At 39.7% G+C, this 21,628-nt stretch overlaps 1 protein-coding gene across 3 annotated transcripts in view; it reads right to left on the bottom strand.

The window, feature by feature from the left end:
* The window catches only part of WDR7 (WD repeat domain 7), a 290,874-nt gene that overhangs the window by 5,802 nt on the left and 263,444 nt on the right, over nucleotides 1–21,628 (bottom strand). For all 3 annotated transcript variants that reach the window (XM_079784071.1, XM_079784070.1, XM_079784069.1), the window contains one exon: nucleotides 3,159–3,263. In XM_079784071.1, coding sequence (XP_079640197.1) covers nucleotides 3,159–3,263 — 105 coding nt within the window. The remainder of the gene's footprint in view (nucleotides 1–3,158; nucleotides 3,264–21,628) is intronic.

The following is a 21,628-nucleotide window of genomic DNA, read 5'->3' as shown; positions in this document are numbered from 1 at the left end:
ACGGCGTCTCTAGCAGGATGCGTGCAGGCTCCACTGACATTTTCACAATTTAAATCATCTTGAGTAATAACCCTTTTAAGATGACTAATGTTACTGATTTTACTGCATTAATAATAGTGCCGAACACTGCACAGAGGTGAAAAAAAATCACTAGTGTCCGAGGTCACATTTTAAAACCAAATGTATGGTTATCATTAACTCTTTCTGTTCAAGTTCGGTCGCCATTTAGAGCTGGGCAGTCCCTACCTGTCATCCTGCAAAGCCTCGCCCCTTGTTCCTTCTTCCCCGAAATTCCAAAAAAAAAAGAACAAAAATGAATGCCTTATCGCTTTCTGGAGGTTCCCAAAGAGTTTCAACATAAATAATGATGGTGAGCTTGATTTTATAGTTCTCACTTGTACAAAAAGTAACAGTGCACAGTAATTTAGTCCTCTTACAGATCATACCTAAACGATCCAGAAAATTGCCGGTTAAAATGAACTGGCATCAACAGGCATACCGTGCTTTTAAAAAATCTAATTTCTCAGTTGATAAATAACCACAAAGTACTTTTCATTCTTTATGGATTTTCTATGAAAATGTGTATGAAGCCTGATTTCTGCTGGTGGCTTAAAATGCTCAGGGTATTCAATATGCTCACACGTCCTTATTTTTAATTCTTCTCTTCAAATTTAGCCAAGTACGAGAAATGGCTCGAGGGCTAACAAGGGGCAGGGAAAGAATAACTTACTGGAATTTTAGGATGGAAAGATTTACATATATATATACCTGGGTTCCCTTTACAAGCTGAGCCATCCCTTAGACGATTGACAATTGCCTTCGGGAGGGTCAACAGCCTTCCTGCCTCTGGACAGGACTATGCCAAGTTCTATAGGGTGTATAACTATTACAGTTGCACAAGTTGGAATGGTGAAGACCCTCATGTTAGACCACCCTTTTCAAATTATAGATGAATCTGAAGTTGTAAGGGTGAGTATTAATTTTTCTAATAAACTGAGTCACTGAATTCTCACCAAAACAACTACCTATTTTGTTATTCAGTATTAATAATATTTTTTGCCATTGACTGGCTATAAACTCTGCTAAAGTGAGGGCGATTTGAGCCTTAAATGAAGGAAAATGACCTGGAGTTGTAATATTGGGTAACATTAAATTTTTTCTTGATCATAAAGATACTCATTGTGGAAAATTGAAATACGAAAGAGAAGTATAAAAAAGAAAGCCGAAATCCCACTGCCCAGAGATAACCACAATTTAGTAAATACCTTCCAGACCTTACATATACATAAGGAGAAGTTAAAATTTAAAGGATTTTACATAAACAGGCTCACATTAAAAGGCAGTTTCACAATCTGCTTTTTTCATTCAACAAAATGTTGAGGGCAATCTTTTCATAGATAATCTATAGTTAATGACTATAGATTTACATCATCCTTTTTAAATGGCTGAATAGTATTCTACTATATGATGGAATAAATTAAATAAATGAAACCAATATCCACCTAATTTATTATTAGCATTTATGAAAGAAGATAGTTATTTGTTGTTAGAGGGTGGTGGTAAAATTTACGTGAGAAAATTACGGTTGTATTTCATTACTAAACTCCCTTTGATCAAATACCAATGAATACGATAAACTGAAATATTCAAATCATAGAAATACCTTGTTGGAGAGTCAAGGAACTGAAAGATGAGCAAATCACATTGTTCAATGGCTGGGTTTGTAAACTAACGAAAATGTAACTGTGGCTTTTCCCTTCCCTTTAAAAATAATGCTTCACAAACCAGTTCTATGAAGCTGATTTTCTGAACACATAGAAACACATACAGATGTAATTCATCAAAACAGGAAGTGTTTTATTGCTACTCTCAGAGTAACTGATGCTGCACAGCCTTTTACTAAGTCTCGCTTGAGTAATTATCCACCCAATACTTCTCATTAACACTCATTTCTCAGCAAAGATTTTAATAGCTGATGGCTTTTGTAAGGTTCTCTATTAATAAGACTTCGTTAAGTTTTCAAAATATATTACAGTACATTTACTGGAATAATAGAAGAGTGTGATATCATACATCATTCGAAATAAACAATATGCATCTAAATAAATCAGCGAGTCAACGTGGGGACAGCAGCGGCAGATCCAACACTACTCTCTTCAATTCAAATAAAAACTCTCTATAGGTCTGAGGAGGCTTTACTGTGTTTTCTTGATAGGCTGACATAATGTTTCTGTGACTTCCAATCTGGGTATACTGTAAGCACGTGAGACATGGGCTGCATTTTAAATTCTAATGTTGGGTTTAGAGACTTGGGTGTTGCCTGACTTGCTCTGGTGCTCATTAAACATACTTGCATCCTAGGAAAGTAAAGGCAACAACAAAATTTTAAATTAACCTATTTTTTGGGGGGACGGGGAGGGAGTTGGTAATTTTTAATATTTTTGTAATTATCAGCAGTAACATAATTAAAAAGAAGATTGGATAGAGATTAATCACTGGTGGTGAAACAAGCTCTACTGTAAAAATTAGTTGTTTAAAATTAATACTCATTTTAATCAGAATAAAACAGGCATTCTCGTGCCAGTCAATGCTGCTTGGGTTTTAAAAAATGTTTTAATAATTTGGGGAAGAGCCCAATGTGGGAAATCCCGGATGCACACAGAATGAGATACTATAAACGGACATGATGTTAACACGAGGCTGCCTCTCTCCCTATGCCCTAGGCCCTGTCAGAGTTGCCTGGATGCCTCATATTCATCAGTTCTTCCAGGCCAGGCCCTCTCACCAGGCCCTGCGCACCTCTCCCTCAGCACCCACTCCCCGCTACCCTGCCTCAGCATCAGCATGTCTCGGCTCAGACGTTGCGTCCTCATGAAGCCATCCCACAACCTGGCCTCAGGGTCCCCTCCATGCTGGCGTTGCTTTCTTATTTACCTGTGCCTCCCTGAGACTAAGTTTTGGGAGAGCAGACCGCCCCCTTTCCAGGTTGCTACATGCATCCTCGGTGTACCCTGCATGCGAGCACTGGGCACATAATCAGCAAGCCATGAATGCTTGACATCGGTTGAAGAAGGAACAGAGAGCTGGCAGCTGCAGGCAGCCTTTCCCAGCAGATCATGCCGTACACTTCAGGGCCTGCATGCAGCATCCTCGCTTACCTGCCAGAAGGAAATGTGGCTGTCAGTGTTCGAGTAGGTGGCAAGATAGCGTCCATCAGGAGCGAAGGCCACTGCAGTGATCGGGCCCTTGTGTCCATGGATTGTCTAAAATAAAAGTCAGAGTCATTAACTGGACTGTTCCACAGAACTATGACACACACGCATGCAGATGCATTCAGTTTTGAACAGTATGTCATGAATGTTAGATGCTGCTATGTACTTTATTTTATTTATAAAACCAGGTTAGAAAAATCAGAAAGCAGCCAGAGTTCTCTCCCTGGTCTCTCCAATGTCCAGTCTTGTTTTGAAGAGTCCACCTGTCTCCGAGTTGGCAGACAGCATGAGTCTAAGGAAAAGCACATTCTGATGGGAAAACTAGTATGTCAATTCACTTATGTCCATTAGGGGGAAGAATTTTACAGTTAATTAGGAAGGTAAGAAACTGATTGCCAAATCTACCCATGAATCTCACTCATCTGTAATGAAAGACAATCAAAGCTGTATCATAACATACCTATCCTGGAAGGAGTTAAAAACTATCATTTCAACCCCTTAATAATTATACATTTTTCATGTTTTATGCTTCATTTCCTACCAATAACACTGTGTTTAAATGCATATGGCTCCAATTAGTAAACACACATATATGCATGCGTTGTAGCTCTGACCACACATATAAATTAAATACTATTAAAAACAAGTTAACAGGAATAATTCTGAGCTTTTGCCATATAGCTCTCATTGATTTAACCATGAATAAAAAAAAAGGAAGTTGTACTTTAGACTAGGTCTTTGATCAAGTCTTTACTCATAAAAAATTATACTAAAATTTAATGATATTCATAGTTATCGAAAACACTGGGATACTAAAAAATTAGTATATTATTATATTAATGTCCCTACACTCAACTATTAAAGAGCATACATCTCCCAAATTAAGCAATATTCAGTCTGCTTACAAGCTCTAGGTTGGTCTCCTCCCTGTGTCTGGAAAGAAATGGGGAAATGTGTTTCCTTAAACCAAGACAATACCAGGAAGGTTTGTGTCCATTGGCTGAAGAATTGTGAACCTTGAATCTTAGTGGAAGCAGCAAGTTCATCATGATTAAGCCCCATACATATTGTAAATTTCTGTAAGACTCTTCTCATAATTCATTTCTGAGTGATTAAACGGTGGAAGGAAGAGGGAGGGGGATACAAGGATGTTCCTCGTGCTCTCTAGATTGTGTTCTTTACTGTCATTAGTTTTTCAGGGCACTGTGCGACCCAAAATAATGCCTGTTTTTCAGTGGAGGAAAACCATATTACTGGTCTAGGTCTGGGCTTGGGGCTAAGTCAGACTGCCTGGCTGCATTTGGGCTCCACAACTTACTGACTGTAGGACCTTAGGCAACTTATTTAAGTTACCCAACCCCAGAGTACCCAAGTCTATAACATAGAAGTTATGATGATATGATATTGATAATACCTGCTTTAAAGAGCTTTGTGAAAACCACACAAGTTACTATAGCTACAGCACTCCGCACAATGCATGGAACAGAATAAGACTCAATAAATACTATTAATTTTTGTTACCCCCACCCCCTTATTGAAAGGTGACCAGACATATATACTTGAAAGGTGTTAAGAAAATAGATCTTAAATGTTCTCAATGCAAAAAAGAAATAGTGATTTTGTGAGGGGATGGAGGTGTTAGCTAAATGCCATAGTGGTAATCGTTTTGCAACATGTAAGTGTATCAAGTCATCACCTTAAAACTACACAATGTTATATGTTAATTATATCTCAATAAAACTGAAAAAATAATTAGACAAATGTAAACAATCATATAATGAATTACTTGAGTACATCATTTAATGAAAACCACACATCAAAAAATCCCTAATAATATATCCCAGAATTGGCACCCACTAACATACTAGGTGGTCCAGAAACAGATTTCAGACTATGGAGCTTAAGCAACTGTGGTAACTGTCCATGGTACTAGACCACAAATGTGGTGCTAAATTAAGCAACAGGGTGAGCATGCTGAATAACTATTGCAAGAAACCAGTTCATCATCATCTACATTAGAATGAAAATTATTGTAGGTATGGGGGGGGGAATGAAAACAATTAAAAGGGGGAAAATGACCATTCCCCACTTACTAGGTCAGTTTAATGAGCTCATGGGGGTAGGGAGGGGACAGCTTTGATTGTTTTTTAAATCAAGATTCAGTTATGTTAAAAATCTGAAATTCTGTTGGGCCAATCTGAGGCTATTTTATGGTTAAGATAGTTGATTAAGCAGATATCTTGTGAAATCAAGATTTCTAGCCTCTCCTGAAACTGGAAGCTCAGGCAATCCTGGGCCATAGTTCACACGTGGGTGCCAGAGGCCAGTTCCAGCATGTCAGTAGGGCTGAATCATCTGGGATGGCTGAAGAGCACTCCCCCAAACCTGAATAGGATCGTTTGCTGCCAGACAGCTCAGGGCATCTTAAATCTACATGTTATTGCCTCCTGTTGGCCAAACACCTGAACAGTTGTAGGCTATTCCCCAAACTGACAATGCTTCTGTAAGCCCTACTCTTTGAAGTGAATTATCTCCACCTTGCCTTAGGACAAATTGTGTTAATAAATAGCACAGGGTCCTGAGTCAAGGGGTAGTCTTTTAGCTCCTTTAGAAAGACTACCCCTCTGACCCCCAATGCCTTTCAAAATTATCTTTCGTCCTTGGACTTCTTATTGAATCTATGCATCAGCCCCTTTCTCCAGATTGCGAAACCCTGTGTAATGCTGGGATAAGAACTCCAGCACGTGGGGACATCCATCAGTCAGTCAGAGCTCAGCCACTTCGCCAGTCCCAGCCCTGACACAAAACAGGGCCTGTGTACCCAACACCGGCTGCCTGGCTCCCTCACTTCCTGCCTGGCCCCTCGTGGCATTTAATGCAACCATTCCATTAAACACATTTGAGTGACATAGTTCTTCCATGTTCTGGGAGCCCAGTATGCATCTAAAAGTGAGAGCAGGTTGAAAGCTACTCTAGGAAAAGTTGGCCCTTCTTGCAAGCTCCCCAAAGCCCAGTTCTGTGCTTTGGACCCCAAAATCTCAAAACAGAATGTTAAGCCTGCCTCCTTCAGATTAGCAGCCCCCTGTGATCAGCTATTGGAATTTACTTCAGACAAGAGAATGCACCGGTAAGTTGGCTAAGAACCAGCAGGTCCAGAGGGTCCAACCCATGGGTCACATTTAGGGACCGCTCTGTGAGACTAGCTAAGTTAGCCCTCTTGGAAAGGCAGAAAACCAGAGATACAGGCTCCTCAGCAGAGTCTTCATGAACTATTTCATATACGTCTTCATCTTTCACAGAGGGCTGGTATTTACAACATCTATGTGAATATTTCTGTATCAGTTGAAGATGCTCTTCATTACGTGTCTAATAGACGATCCTGTGAAATAAGTTCATCTTAGAATTTTCTGCCAGTAAAATGTTTATCTTCCCAGATCAATTTTGTTGCTTTCTTTTTATTATGAAACAATAATTACATAATCTAAAACGTGCTCACTGTACTGCCAGGAAACTCAGAACTAGATTTATGCTCATTCTATGTGTCAAATACTCCTGAGAAGGTTAAAAAGAGCTAATTCCAATGTAACCCTGATATTTGGGGGGGGGGGGGGGGGGTTTGCAATCTGAGTCTGTGCCAGCAAGCCCAGTGCACATTCTTGATAACCTATAATTAAGTCACTACCTCTTTCCCAGAAACTGGTCTTGCAGAACCTATTATCTAAATACAGAGGCCATAAAATTGTGAACTGCCCCAGAGGGAGGGGTTATTAATGCTGGCATCAGGCCAGACCATCAGATATGGCCTGGAGACCCTCAACACCTGGGGACCTTCTTGCAAAGAACTCGAAAAGGACCGGAAGCGTAATCCATATTTGTGGGACAAAGACCCCAGAAAGATATAAAAGAGAAGCCCCCTGCATGTTACTTTACTCAGATTTGGGAAGTTATTCCGATGAGTCCACCGGCATATTAAACAGTGTAACTTCTTTTCTCTAAAAGCGTTGCTTCGTTTTTCTTTGGTCTTCTGCAACACTCCTACTTATTTCACTAATCATTGTCCTGTTTTCCTTTGTTGTGGTTGAGGTCCTGTTAGATACTGAGTTTATTAATCTGTTAGTTTCTTTAAAGTTTATTTTAGACACTAGATCAGAACTCATTAATATACGCATATGCGCACACAGATGCACACACCATACCACATGCCAGATGCCCCACAGGGCCCTATGGAAGCAACACAGACACCATTGAGCACTGACTGCAGTGGCAGCTGAGAGACAGACCTGTTGTCTCATAAGACCGCAAGTACCACTTGTGGTGGCTCAGAGAAGCTCGCTGTTTTAGATGGTTTGGTGCATCTGGGGAGTTCATTCCAATCTCAGCCTGAGAGATGCTCCAGCCCTGGGTATAATGGAAATGCTGCCATTGTCTGAACTGGCAGCTCTGTGCAGGCACCACCTGGACTGACTGGCACCTCTGCTCTGGCGGCAGAGATGTAGCTTTGGGCACAGCGAACCCGTAAGTGCTCTGTGATGGAGCAAACCTGATGGTGGGATCTTAAATGCTCAGCTGGAAAGAATATTTTCCAAAATAACAGGTTTCGAAATAAAAGGTTTGGTCCACTTTTTATATGCGAATGAGTATCATGTCTTGTTATATTTTTAGCCAAAGAAATTGCTGTCTTGAATAGACAGAGATGGACTATAAAGAAATTAATCTAATTCGAGAAGTGCCTGAACAATAAAAGAAAATCAAGCAATTATTCCTAGCGGGAGACAGAGTGTTGAACTGCTAAACACCCACTCCCCCTTTCTCTCATGAAAGAAAAGAACTGCGAGGCACGGCTAATAATGAGCAATACTTGCACTTACCCAACAGTTTTCAACAGGCACTTCCAATGTGCTCTGCGAATATAATTAACCCTGCTGTACAGAGGAGAGTCACGACTTTCTACAGCGATTTGGTCAGCGTCAATACGAGCTCTAACCACCTAGAATATTCTCTTTAAAATTGCTCTTTATATGCTTTGTCTCTTCCTGGAGCTCTTGATATTGTTTCCCAATGGCAAATTTGACAATCAAACCCAAAAAAGTAGGACTCTATTCCACCCACTTTAAAAAGTGAACAAGATCAAGGAGAACACTGTGCAGGTCTCATCACTTTTTTAAAGGGGAGGAGAAAAACCCAACCAGACAAGACACCTTCCTACTTTCAACATAAATTGTAAAAATTTCCAAAAATAGGTAAAATCTTGCCATCGTAAGTACCAGCACCACTGAGCCAGGTGTTTTGTACAACATTTGCTAAAATAAGGTGAACAATGAAAGAATTTGGACTGAAGCTTCAGAGCCCCAAGGTCCAGGGGCTGAAGGAAGAGGCTGCCTTGTTCACAGGCCTGCTCGGGAGCAGTTTGGGATTAAGACAGGCAGTTACAATTGGGGGGGGGGGGGTAGGGGGAGGGTAAGAGGGAGGGCAAGAGGATATTTGAAATGCCTGCTGAGCTGAAAATATGTCCCCAGTTGGCTGTACATGGTGCCTGAAATTTCTAAAAATATAATTGTGCAGCCATTTCCCTAGACTGGGCTCTGGCGGAGGAGGATACATGAGGGACAAGCATGGCAGAAGCCTGGAGGTTAGGGTGAGCCTCATGCAGTGCCATCTGTGTGCGGAGGCAGGAAGTAGGTTGGAGATGGGCCAGACATTCAGAGAAGTGAGTACCTAGGAAGTGAGGACAAGCCCTGCAAAGAAGAGCAGCGGAAACACCAAAGGCCTTCAAATACCTCTGACTTCCTTGTGGTGGCCCCTCTTCAGGGTAACAGACACCACCAAGTGCGGCGCCATAAGTAAGTACTTCCTGAGGAAAGAATAATTATAAAATTAGGGACCTGGATCTTTCTGACTTGGGACACAACATACCGAAACTGAAAGCATCAACCAAGATGGAAGTAGATGGCAAACGTCCTCCTAAAACTCTAGATTGAAGAGCCGGCTTTCCTACTGGCTGTCCCATCCCAGTGTCCACACATGAGCCGCACGCTGCCCTGGGGCGAGTCTACAATGATTTTGAGCAGAGATTTGACACTTGAAAATGGGCTGTTTATCTCTATAATTTCTTTCCTTGCTGGAGGGCCGAGGTATGTTTCGTATTCACATTATGCCACCTCTATGTGATAGCCTGTTGTGGCTTTTTTCAATCCAAGGGGCATTGGCACTATTGGATGAATTGAGTTATTTTCCATCACTATCTAATTGAAAAGAATATACATTCTGGGTGAAAGACAAGTAGATTTGGTATCACTTTAATATCTTAATGGAAAATAGATTTAAGGATAAGTATAATAAAGGGAGCTATCTAAGTTATACTATAACACAAAGGCCTCAAGTAAACAGAATTTCTTCCTTACAAAGAGTTGCAGCATTTCCCATTTTCAGTTATTGAAAGTTACTGAAATGTCACTTGGGGATAAACTGACAGTGACAAATTAAAGGAGCTTTTCGATATCTACATATTGGCAATCTTTGGAACAAGCAAGTCTTTGAAATTTTTTGGCGGCGGATTATATGCTAAACACATGTAACACCCTCATCCTGGAATAATAAGTATCAATATAAATGTGCAAGATTTGTTTCACTACTGTAATTTAGGCATTAGTAATAATTTCAGATTTTTATTACATTGAGGCTTTTATATGGTCAAAACTTTCTGAAACATAATTTGCTTATCTGTAAAAGAAAACAGATATTATTTGCCCTGCCCTGTAAGTCAGAAAATGAGAAAGAAGAATTTGGAGCTCAGGAGAAGGTTTATGGAAGGAGAGACAGATTTGGGAGGTATAAGCACATGGGCAGATATATTGGGGCATAAGTCCTGCACTCAGCACTGTTCCCGGCGCACAGCAGTCTCTCCAGGAATATCTGGGAATGACTGGGTGGTTGAGGTAACCCATGCAGAGCGAGAGAGAGAAAGACCAAAGGGGAGAGGATGAAATAGCAGAGGAGACCACTTGTGGAAAGAGTGGACAGAAAGAAAAGAGGTGGGTCTATTCTACAAATTATAGATTTGAAATCCTCGGTTTTAGCTAATACTTTTAAGTGAAAGATTTTAATGTTGTCCCCAATGTACAAATCACTTTTTGGGGAATTTTTACCTAACAAATTGTAAAAATTTGTTAATTTTACAAATTGTAAAAATTTTGTTAATTGTAAAATTTGTAATTAATACCTAACAAAACTGCTTTGAAGTTTGATAAATTTTTATTTTTTAAATAATAACTCTTTATCAAGTAGTAATTATTTAATTAAGGATCAGGAGATAAATGATGAAAAACTCAAATTTCTAGTTTCATAAACAGATATCTGAATTAGAATAAATTTATAATTCCAAACTATCGATGTTATTCAATGGCCAAAACTGACAGCCAAATGTCTGTAATTTTAACTTTGCTTAAATTTCATCAGTTATGCACAAATTTTTTACGAAGTTCATTACATAATATACTTAAGATTTCCCTGAATGTAATTATAACAAGACAATAAAGATAGGCCATTAAAAATTAGAAAAGATGATGTATTATAGAATTATACACCTGAAACCTATATAATTTTATTACCAATGTCAATTTATTTATTAAATAAATTCAATAAAAAAGAAAAAAAAACACTGGGAAAGACAACAAATAGAAATTAAAATGAAACTTATTTGTACTTGTGTATGTATTGCCATATATACACACATATATGTATTTGGTAGCTCATTGTGATATACAGATCCTTTTCAAAAATAAGAGAAATAATTTAACCAAATTAATAATTTATAAAAACTCATAATTATGATCATAATTACCAATTTTGTTCTGATAGCAATTTCAGTGATTCACTAGATTCATAAACTTGAATCAATGCAGGATTTACTGGATACTTTACTACTAAGTTACAATGTATATTTAAACAAGCATTCCCTACAGTTTGGTCAAAGAGAATTCACTTAAATCTGAAGGAACATGAATTAAATTGCTTATCACTGAGATTTAACTCTGCAGGAACATCTATTTGATAACCTTAGAGTGGGAGATATGCTGGATTAAACCTCTATATCTTTAATGCAATCATATTGCCTAATGATAAACAAAACTAAAAGGCCAATTCATTATGCAATTCAAAATTTGGACCATCAAACTCTTTTGCACTTAATAAGCAATTAATATTTGTCAATGGAAAATGTTTGGGTAACACGTGGAAGTCAATAACACTGGCCCATTCACACTCCAGCACTGACAAGCTACCCAAATATCTACAATCCTCGAGGGAAACACACAGCTTTGATGTTTTAATTTATGTTCTTCCCAAGAAAACAGGAATCCTTTGAAGCTTTTGTTTGTTTATAACTCAGAATGCACGTTGTTAGTAATGTGGTTATAATTGTTATCATGTATGTAGCTCACAGATATGTGTCTTAAAATAACATTCTATGGCTTATTATAGAAAATATTAAAAGCATATTTGATACCATGTATACTAATTTTATTCACTTTTGAGCAAAGCATGTTAAACTCAAGCAAAAGCCTTCCATTTAAAATAATATCTTCCTTGTATAAGTGAGTGTATAAAGAAGGCAGTTTGGACACATTTCTGAAAGCCTAATCTACACTAATAAAAGAGAAAGATGCAAATTGACCATACTTTTGCAATGCCCACCAGCCAATCCGGAGTGAGTATGCAAATTAACCCAACAAAGATGGTGGGTTAATTTGTATACACAGGCGCCTAGTGGCCGGGAGCAGGACGTAGGCGTTCAGCACCCCCCCAGCCTCTCCGGGCCTCTGGGCAGCGTGGTAAGGCGGAAAGGTGGCTCCAGGTCCGAGTGAAGGCAGAAAGGCGGCTCCCAGCCGGAGCAAAGGCGGGTGCCAGCAGCCAGGGGAGGGAAGGCCCATTCTTGCACAAATCTTCGTGCATTGGGCTTCTAGTAGAGAATATATTTACTTTGCATTAGCAAAAATTATTTTTAACAGAAGCATGATTTTTATGTTGGAGGGTTTTTTGGGGGGTGGGGGAGGAAGCTAAGAATTTACCTATAATCCCACCACTTTTTGAAATACCTTTAGTAAAACTGGAAACTCTACCCCACTATTCTTACCCATCACATTCCATGATTTAGAAGAACCCTCATAAATCATTTGGTATACATCTTTCCAGACTTTCTATTAGTGTGTCTTTGAAATTATATAGTCTACCAGTTTTTTCTAGTAGGAACAATTTGGTATCCTCTACACTATTTTATTTTTTATAAAAATATTTTATTTGGCTCCGGCCAGGTGGCTCAGTTTGTTGGAGTGTCATTTTATACACCAAAAAGGTTGTAGGTTCGATTCCTGGTCAGGGCTCGTACAGGTGGCAACCGATCGTGCTTCCTTCTCACATCAATGTTTCTCTCTCTCTCTCAAATCAATAAACATATTCTCGTGTGCAGATTAAAACCAGATATTTTATTTGTTCATAGATGAGACTCGTAGTTGTCATAATATGGTAAGTAGCATGGTCTCCGAAAGTCAGTTTCTGCTTTAAAAAACAATAACATCACTTAGGGGGGTAAAGGGGTTGAGAAAAAAAGAGAACTCATGGACAGGGACAACTGTGGATGATTGTGGGGAAGAACTCATGGGGTGGAGGTGAAGGGAGGGTACGGGCTGATAAAGGGGAATGAAACAATTAAAATAAGAAAATAAAACATCATTTAACACTTATTAGTTGCTTGGATATCTTGGAAACAACAAGATTCACTAACCATTTTCATAAAACAATAAAAGGCAGGTTTTCTCTTTTTAAGGGGCAGGGTCTTTCAAAAGGAAATATGATAGCTGAAGAAACATAATCTATAATAATAAAAGGGTAATATGCTAATTAGACCGGACGTCTTCCGATGTCATTCCAGACGTCCTTCCTGAAGAAGCCAGGACCAGAGGGAAGCCAGCCCGGGTCCCAGGTGCCTGCAGGCAGCCCGAGGAGGGAAGCCCAGGTCCCAAGTGCCAGAGAGAAACCAGTGCCAGCAGCCGGGGGAAGGAAGGCTTACTCTTGCACGAATTTTCGTGCATTGAGCCTCTAGTTTTTATAATATTACTAGAGGCCCAGCGCATGATTGAAATCATGTGAGGAGGTGCCCCGCCTCCCGCCTCCCGCCTCCCGCCGTGTGAAGAGGTACCCTATGGGCCGTCTCGTGAGTCAGACCAGACTGGCACCGTGGGCAGCCGGCTGGGATCCACACCTGACTTCCGCCCCAGGCCTCCCCTGCCCCCCTACCTGTGTCTGCTCTGGGCCCCTGGAGCCACCACGCTGGCTCAGGCAGGACCCCATCTCTGTCTCTGCTCTGGGCCTCACCTGCGCGCGCAACCTCCTCCTGTCCAGTCATGACCTGTTATGGTGTCATAGCCTAATTTGCATATTACCTCTTTATATGGCCAGTTACATGGTAAATGTTTCCACTTAACAGTCCATTGAGATCATATTTAGATGCAGCATTGTGAATTAAGATTGCCTGCGGTAGCACTATAAATTAGTTGCACTTACAGATTTTAAATTTACGATTATTCAGGTGTCAGCATTTACAGCTGCCTTAACAAGGGACTTACACTACAAAGTGAACAACCAGTAAGCTGAAGGGCCCTCCTTAAAACCACTGCAAATCTTCACACTCAGGATGGAGTATGAGTTAAGACAGAACAGAGAATACCCTCTCTGGATCTTTGGAAAGTTAAAATTGAGTGGGAATTCTGGTTGATGCTTCCCATTCTACCTGTGAGAAAGTCAGAGCCCCCAATCAGACACAGAAAGGCAAGTGATGCATGAGGTTAAAAAAGATCCATCTTGTAAGGATATTTTTGTTTTTTAAAATCTTGATGATTAATTTTCTATTAACTATAAGAAGTAGGAAGTCATTCCACTTGTGGTTCTGTATCACTCCATGCCACCTGCAGTCTGGTCACTCTTCTCAGGATCACAAGCAGCGATACTTCCATGCAGGATGTTTCCACACGGGCACTCATCCAGCACATCCTCAAGCTGTTTTGGAGTTCAGTTGTTTGTAACTCTGAACACAGTTATCCGCAGAAACAGCGCCGCAAATAGCAGCCAGATTTCCAGATTAGCTTTCAAAGCCTATAGAATTCCTAATGTACAGTGCCAGTTCAATCGCCTAAGCACTGTTTATAACAATTTCTATGGGGACAAGCATTTCAAGGCCCACGTCAGACCCTCGGAACCTAATTACCTACTGTAGACGCCAGAAAGATACAAGTTCTAGCATCTTTAGATCTATGGGGGTTGTATGTATGTTACTAGGCCAGCAGGAGTATTTGTGGGATGTCAGAGAAAAGTATGAGATTACCTGTCTTGAACCCCTAGATACTGGATTCACCCAAAGCTCTAAGCTAAAGTCAGAGCGACAGCAAGACTGAAAGAGTATATTCCATGCAGAAGGTGTCATAGAAAGGCCTAGAGGAAAGAAAGTAGATCCATCAAGAAAACTAGAAGACCTTCCGAATGATTAGGATTTATGGTGCAAGGGAGGAAGGGGAGAGATAAAGGTGGATGGAGAATTAGGCTGAAGACAAATCTTGAAGGACCTTGTGATTTTCAGTGAATATACACGAACTGTGAACACACACTGAGAGAAGGATTTGAAACTCAGCAATACGTTCAAAAGTATTTACTGAAAGACACTGTGGGACCCGAACTATCACATTTTTTATACAATTCAACTTTAAAACTATTAGATTCATATCTAAACCTTTTTGCTACAAAGAGAGATTAAAAATTGGATAAGAAGATGGTTTGGATCATTTTATATTTAGGTAAATGTGGTTTCGTTTTCAATTAAAAATGGTGAATAATTTGATCATTTTTCTCTCCAAATAATTATAGAGTACTTACTAAAGTGTAACTGATAAGTCCAAAAAGTTAGTGAGAACATTTTCTTTGGATTTGGGCAGATCTTAAAGCAAAATTTCTTCTGAGTATTTTTAATAAAAATTATATTTCAAAGATATGATAGAAGTCTTAAAATGAAAATAGTTTGTCTCAGAATTCTCACACTATAATAATTCTGCATGAATATGTCTCACAACTGTCTCCGAAAGTTATGTTCTTTTTGATTTCTGGTCAATTTTCAACAACAGCCAGATAAAACCACAATAAAAATGTGAAGATGTTTAAAAAGAAAGGAAAGAAATTTTAAAAATGACTGATTTTTACAATTTTTCTTTTCTTTTCTCTTTTTAGTGAGGCATCTTGGCACCGATTATCAGAACTATTTTGAATGTGAATTGCATGATTTCTGATGGCTGCACACTCAGGGACAAGAGTGACCTTGAACAGCAGTGTATAAAAATACATCTATCACAGGAATGGCATCCTGGCTGCCAGTCAATATATGCCTCTCATTGGTTAGGAGTTTCTCCTGCTGTGATTCCCTCATTACAATTTGCTTTTACTTCCTGGGCAAATGACAACAAGAAAATGAGGCAGCTTCTTTCTTGACCAAACTTAATCCGGAAAAAAATGAGATGACAGCTGCAGCCACTCGAGTGTTACAGACATTTTACATGTCTGTAAAAGGCACGATTATATGTTCTAAATGTTGCATCACCGAATGCGTTAGCTCACTTTCTTAGTCCACTTCAGAAAATGTCTCAGAAACACAGAATACTGTTTGCTTATAAAAAAAAAACCTTCTTCTATCCTATTCAACCTATTTTTTATAATTAAACAAGTTGAGGTGTGGCATGTAGGTAAACACTCAGACACGCATCTTAGAAAGCAGTCTTGGCTACTTTGAAAAGAAGGATCCAACAAGTCCGAGTACAGATAACTCTTGTTCTAGGTTTTTATGATAATTAGTCTCCTTGCCGGTTACATTTTTCTGAATAATGTCCTTGTACTAGAGATATTCATATCTGTAAAGCGAATCATAGTGAAGTCCCATATAGATTTAAGTGACATTTGTTTTTTCAACAAGAATTTTCTGACCCATTGATTCCTGGTCATCATTTAAGACACCTCAGGGCACAGCACATTATTATGAGATGTGAAATTATTACAAAATGTTAAAAACAAAAACAACTTTCCTTTTTAATTAAAAAAACCCACAGATACTAGGAAGCACCTTAGAAAGTGCACCTTAGAAATGGCAAAGAAAATAGAAATCCCAATGAAAAAAAATAAGGTGCAGAAAATGAACTCCAAAAATAATGACTGCTCCAATAAGTGTTTTTTGGTTTTTCTTTATTTAATGTGGCTAAACAATTTGTGGTCCAGTGTAAATGGGCCCAGTTTTCTAGTTAGGGTTTGAATTTGGGATTCTGTTTCCAGAAGTTCAGTATCATTGATCAGCAAGGAAACAGACTGAAAATATGTTTAGGTGGATGAACATAAACAAGATGCTAAATGAAATAAGCCAGACACAAAAAAATCACATACTGTATGAGTCCACTTATATGAAGTTTTCAGTAAGTCACTGTGACAGAAAGATCCATATTGCCAGCGAGAGAGGAAGGGGGTGGGGGTAAGGGGATGATGGAGATGCTCTTATTTTGACTATAGTGGTGGTAACAAGACTGCATATATTTGCTATCACTCATCAGACTGTGTACTTCCAATGAGTGCATTTATTATATGTAAATTATGCCTCATTAAAAGTTATAAATATGTAAATATAGAAAATAGATAAGTTAGGAAAGACTGAGTTATGTAATAACTGATGTTTTGTTGCTACTGCCCGGAAGCGTTGAGAAATGGCCACGCAAAGGGCTAATCACTTAGAGCGGGAGGCGAAGGCTGTTCCCCGGAATGCATTTTCCAGTTTCCATCAGATCTCAATGGAGAGTGCTCCCCCACTTTCCCCTGGGGAACCTTAACCACAACCTAACCATTTCTCAGTAAGGATACCTTTCCTGTAAATCCGCTAGAAGTGTTCTTTTCCTTGAATTCCTGTTCATCATTCTGTAGTAGAGTGTGTGCCACAAGCGACATCTGTTCCTTTTTAATATAAGCTCTACATTTTTGTTCAATTTATAATACTGGCTATTGATTCGGGATTGCTGGTCCAAGCCAGTCTTAACTTCTTTGTTTTAAAGTCCTAAACCTAAATTTACATCTGTTATTGTCCACAAATATTTATATTCAATTCAAAAGGTAAAGATTTAGAAAAGTATTTTAGAAATTATAGTCTGTGAATACACACTTCCACACATTAAAGATTCTCTCCCAGAAATTTATTAAGATTTTTGTTTAATAAATGGCATAGTACTGAAATGAACAGTCTAGGAAAAATTTTGAACATTTTCCGGAACTACCAAGCTATAAGAAAATAGCAATCCGCACACTTTATTTGTGCCCCTGCATATAGTTCCAAAAGGACTTCTCCTTCCCTGTGGGCATGTGTGAGGCACAGCTAAGGAGCTGCTGTTCCACTTTACCGATTTTCAACAAAGAAGTTTATGAAACCGATAAAAAACAGAGTGATCAGGGCCTATTAGAAGAAATAAATCTGTCTACAGAATATGATACATATAATTAAAACAACACCCAAAAAAGAGCATAAAAAACAAAAACAATATTCAATAAATAAAGAAAAAAATCAATACTTTGTTTCATCCTTAATTCACACTATATTTATTAAGAAAAATGAGAAATTAAATAACAGGATCAGTAAAAGCAGATATGAAAAGGAGCTAGAGTAATTCCTGAAGCCTTTCTTCGTGGCCACTGAGTCAATTCTGGGTTGTGATAGGCTTTTAAAAATACGAATGTAATTCTAGTTGATTAAATACAAACACTAATAAATCTCTCTGAAAGGATTTTATAACTAAAGGACTATGCCGTGAGGATTTTAACTGACTGACATTCTCCCTAGAGGTTTCCATACGTATCTGCTAATATACGATGCTGTAAATACTTTGATACTCACAGTTCTCCCTGTCGGAAACGTTCCCCACACAGGACACTCGGTTTGCTAGTCAGCTGCAGTGCTACCCAGGGACCTGCACAGGGAACCTGCCCCAGTGCCACTGCAGGAGAGGGGATGGTGCCAAGGGAAGAGAGAGCTCACAGCGGCCAGAGGGCAGTGGTCCCTTCTGGGCCTGGAACTGTCTGGCGAGCCAGAAAGGTTTCTGGAGTTCTACTTCTGCCCTCCCTGGGTAGTCATCCGCAGCATTCTATTTTTCTTGCCATCTTAACTTCTATCCCTCTGTATTGTTGAGTCTATTGTGTTAGACCATAGTGCTAAAGCATTAAGTTCTCTCTTCATTAGTCTTGGCTATTTTTCCTTGATTGTTTTCTCTACCATAATGCATCTCTATCTTTTCTTGGCTGTCAACACAAAGAAAACCTTTATCAAGTTTTTGGTGTTTTTTTTTTTTTTTTTTTTCCTGGCCTACATTTTTCTGACCAGGTTTTCTTTTATTGAATCCCTTTTTTCCCCCCTAGATATTTTTCAGGGACTTACAGGGCCCATGCAGACCTCATGGAAAAAAGTTTGAAAAGAATTCTTACTTTCCTTTCCCATTATGTTAGTTATTTCCAAACAGGTAGTTTACTGCCCAACTGAAGTTTAATATATAATCCATTATCACCATTCCATATATATTATTTCTTAATATTTACTTATTCCTGTAATATTTATTATCTCCACCTATCCAATGAATTTAACTTTTCTATATTTCTGTATTCAAAAACATCCTGCCAATCCCACATCCTTTACTGATTTCTTCTAACACAGACAATACAAAGATGGATGCTGACGACTAGGGAGAGACTCAGAACTCCACTATCCCCTGGCAAGAAGTCTCACATTAAACTGAAGGGCTGTACCATCAGGATTTTATCTCACTGGCACGCTCTGTAAACATTTTCATGCTGTATTTTATAAGACTCTCTAATATTCTCATAACTCTGACCTCTTCATGCAGATACTTGAAACCAGGTGATAAATGATTGTCTTCTTGAAGACTCATTATTCATACTGGTACTAGGCTGGGATACTGGTGCTAAAAGCCTATTTTCCTCAGTATATAAGTGCTATAATATACTGTCAAGAACTTGGAATAATAAAATATAAGGCCTGCAATTTCTCAAATATTCATTGTTTCTAAATTTTTAAAAGGTATTTTCTTATTTTGTGTAAGCAGACATTTAAATCACACTCAAATCCCCAAAAATACTATCTATATATATATAAAACCCTAATATGCAAATAGACCGAACGGTGCAATAACCGAACAACTGGTCGCTATGACGTGTGCTAACCACCAGGGGGTGCGCGCGGAACATGCCGGACATTGGCTACGGCGGGATGGTGGAGCAGGTGAGTGGGGGGTGCCAGACCAAGGTGGGGCACCGGTCACTGTCATCAGGACGAGTCTCTGGTGGTTACTGAAAATTCTTTGCTCCTGCACGCCACGGTCCCACCCGGTATTCGCACCCGCTGCCGGCGCTGGAGCCGCCGCTCGCACCCACTGCTGGCGCCTGGAGCCGGTCCCGATTGCTCGGCGCCTTCAGCGGGTGCGAGTGGTGGCTGCTGGCCCTGATCACCCCTGAGGGCTTCTCCACCTCTCCCTGATTCTGAGGGGCAATCGGGGCAGCAGCCACCGGTCACACCTGCTGCTGGCGCCAGCCCTAATCGTTCCATGCTGTCAGCGTGTGGGAGTGGCGCAGGAGCAGGGCTGCTGGCAGACAGGGGACTGGGGGCCGCGGCAGGAGGGGCCAGGCATGAGCGCGGAGGATGGGCCGAGACCCGCCCCTGTGCCCACCGCAGCCTCATGGGCTACAGTTCCTTTCAAGGTGCACGAATTCATGCACTGGGCCTCTAGTTCTTTGGATAAAAAGATTATTTTCCATGTGCACAACTTAGTAAATTTTATTGTTCAGTGACTTGCTTAGAATATTATTTTACAAAGATCTTTCACAGTTGTATTAGTTGATGATTAACTCATTGAAATGGACCTCCCAGCTTAAAATAATCATTCCTTAATAGAATTCTATGCAGGTGGGGTTAGAAAAGCAAACATCATAGGAACTAAGTGTGGAAACTAAAGGATTAATTCAAAGCCACTAAAGGTCATGTGGGCTTCAAGTATGCTGACAGAATTAAACTCTTTCCCTGTAGCCCAACCTCTTGGTCCCACAAAAAGTATGCTCTTACCTCCATGTGTTTAAGAGACTCGATTTCATTACACACAACCCATAAAACACCCACATTCTGCCCCCATCCAGCGATGGCAGCACTTGACCTCTGCCTCCCTGAGGCCCAGTGAGGGGTTCCAGGAACTCACACAGCTGCCCAGATCTGCAGTTTCACCCCACCTCTTGTGGGTCCCTGGGAAACGTGGGCTTTGGGTACTGACCTATTCTTTTCAGAACCACCTGTGACCTTGGCGCCCTCCTGCCCAGTTTGCAGAAGCCTCACCATGCACTCCTGTTTCTGTTTCCCAGAGGATGTAAAGAAAACAACACATGACAGGAAGGTGACTCTCCCCTGCTCTTCAGCCTTCTTATAAAGATTATCAGAAAAACAAAATGGCTTCTCTAAACTAGAACCAGGAGGAAAACACAGACACATACACACATTTGTTATTTTATTAGAGGGCCCATGACCAAATGAAAAAAACAAAATGAATATGAGGAAGGTTGATCACCTTCCCCAACTTGGCTCTTGGTGTAAACACTGCGCATCACCTGTTGCCAGCAGCTCATGGCTCATCTGCGTATAATCTAAGAAATTTATTCCTCTTTCTTCCGAAAAAGGTGGAATCTAGAGATCAGTCCATGTGCCAGAAATATCCCAAGATAAGTTAAGTAAGAAGTATTATTTTTCTAAGGGGTTGATTATGCTTCTTTTTAAGAAACCACAAATAAGCACGTTTTTCCTAAGCTCCCTTTGGTGGTAAGATTTGGGTTACCTATTCACATAGAAATGAAACACCCTTTGGACAATTCAGCACAACTCCTTATTTCACTCGGCAGGGGAGACACAGATATTTATAATAAAAACGCATTGTTAGTTTAACTTCCGTCATGAATACCCTCCTTACAGCTCTAACTGAAATGCCCTTTCCCCACCCCCGGATCTGACCCTTGGGGAAATTCAAGAATGGATGTTGTCTTTCCAGCAAATACTCAGCTTTGCCTTAGATGTTTACAAGTGTGATAAACATTTATTCTTTTCTATATCTGCCACTACTGTGAGGTTATTGATCAAATCATACTTGAAAACACTCAGCCACAGACCATGGAGAAGGATATATGTTGTTTCTGAAAAGTAATTGCTTCCACTCCTCTGAACAGTTCATTGTTTAATCCAGATCTGTTTTTAATCTGATTTTTTAACGACTTATGAAAGTCACATTCCTTATACAATGCTCAGACAATTAAAA

This window comes from Cnephaeus nilssonii (genome assembly GCF_951640355.1).
Source record: "Cnephaeus nilssonii genome assembly, chromosome: 11".
NCBI lineage: Eukaryota > Metazoa > Chordata > Mammalia > Chiroptera > Vespertilionidae > Cnephaeus > Cnephaeus nilssonii.
The sequence above is the reverse complement of the archived record's forward strand: the minus strand, read 5'-3'. Positions and strand labels throughout refer to the sequence as shown.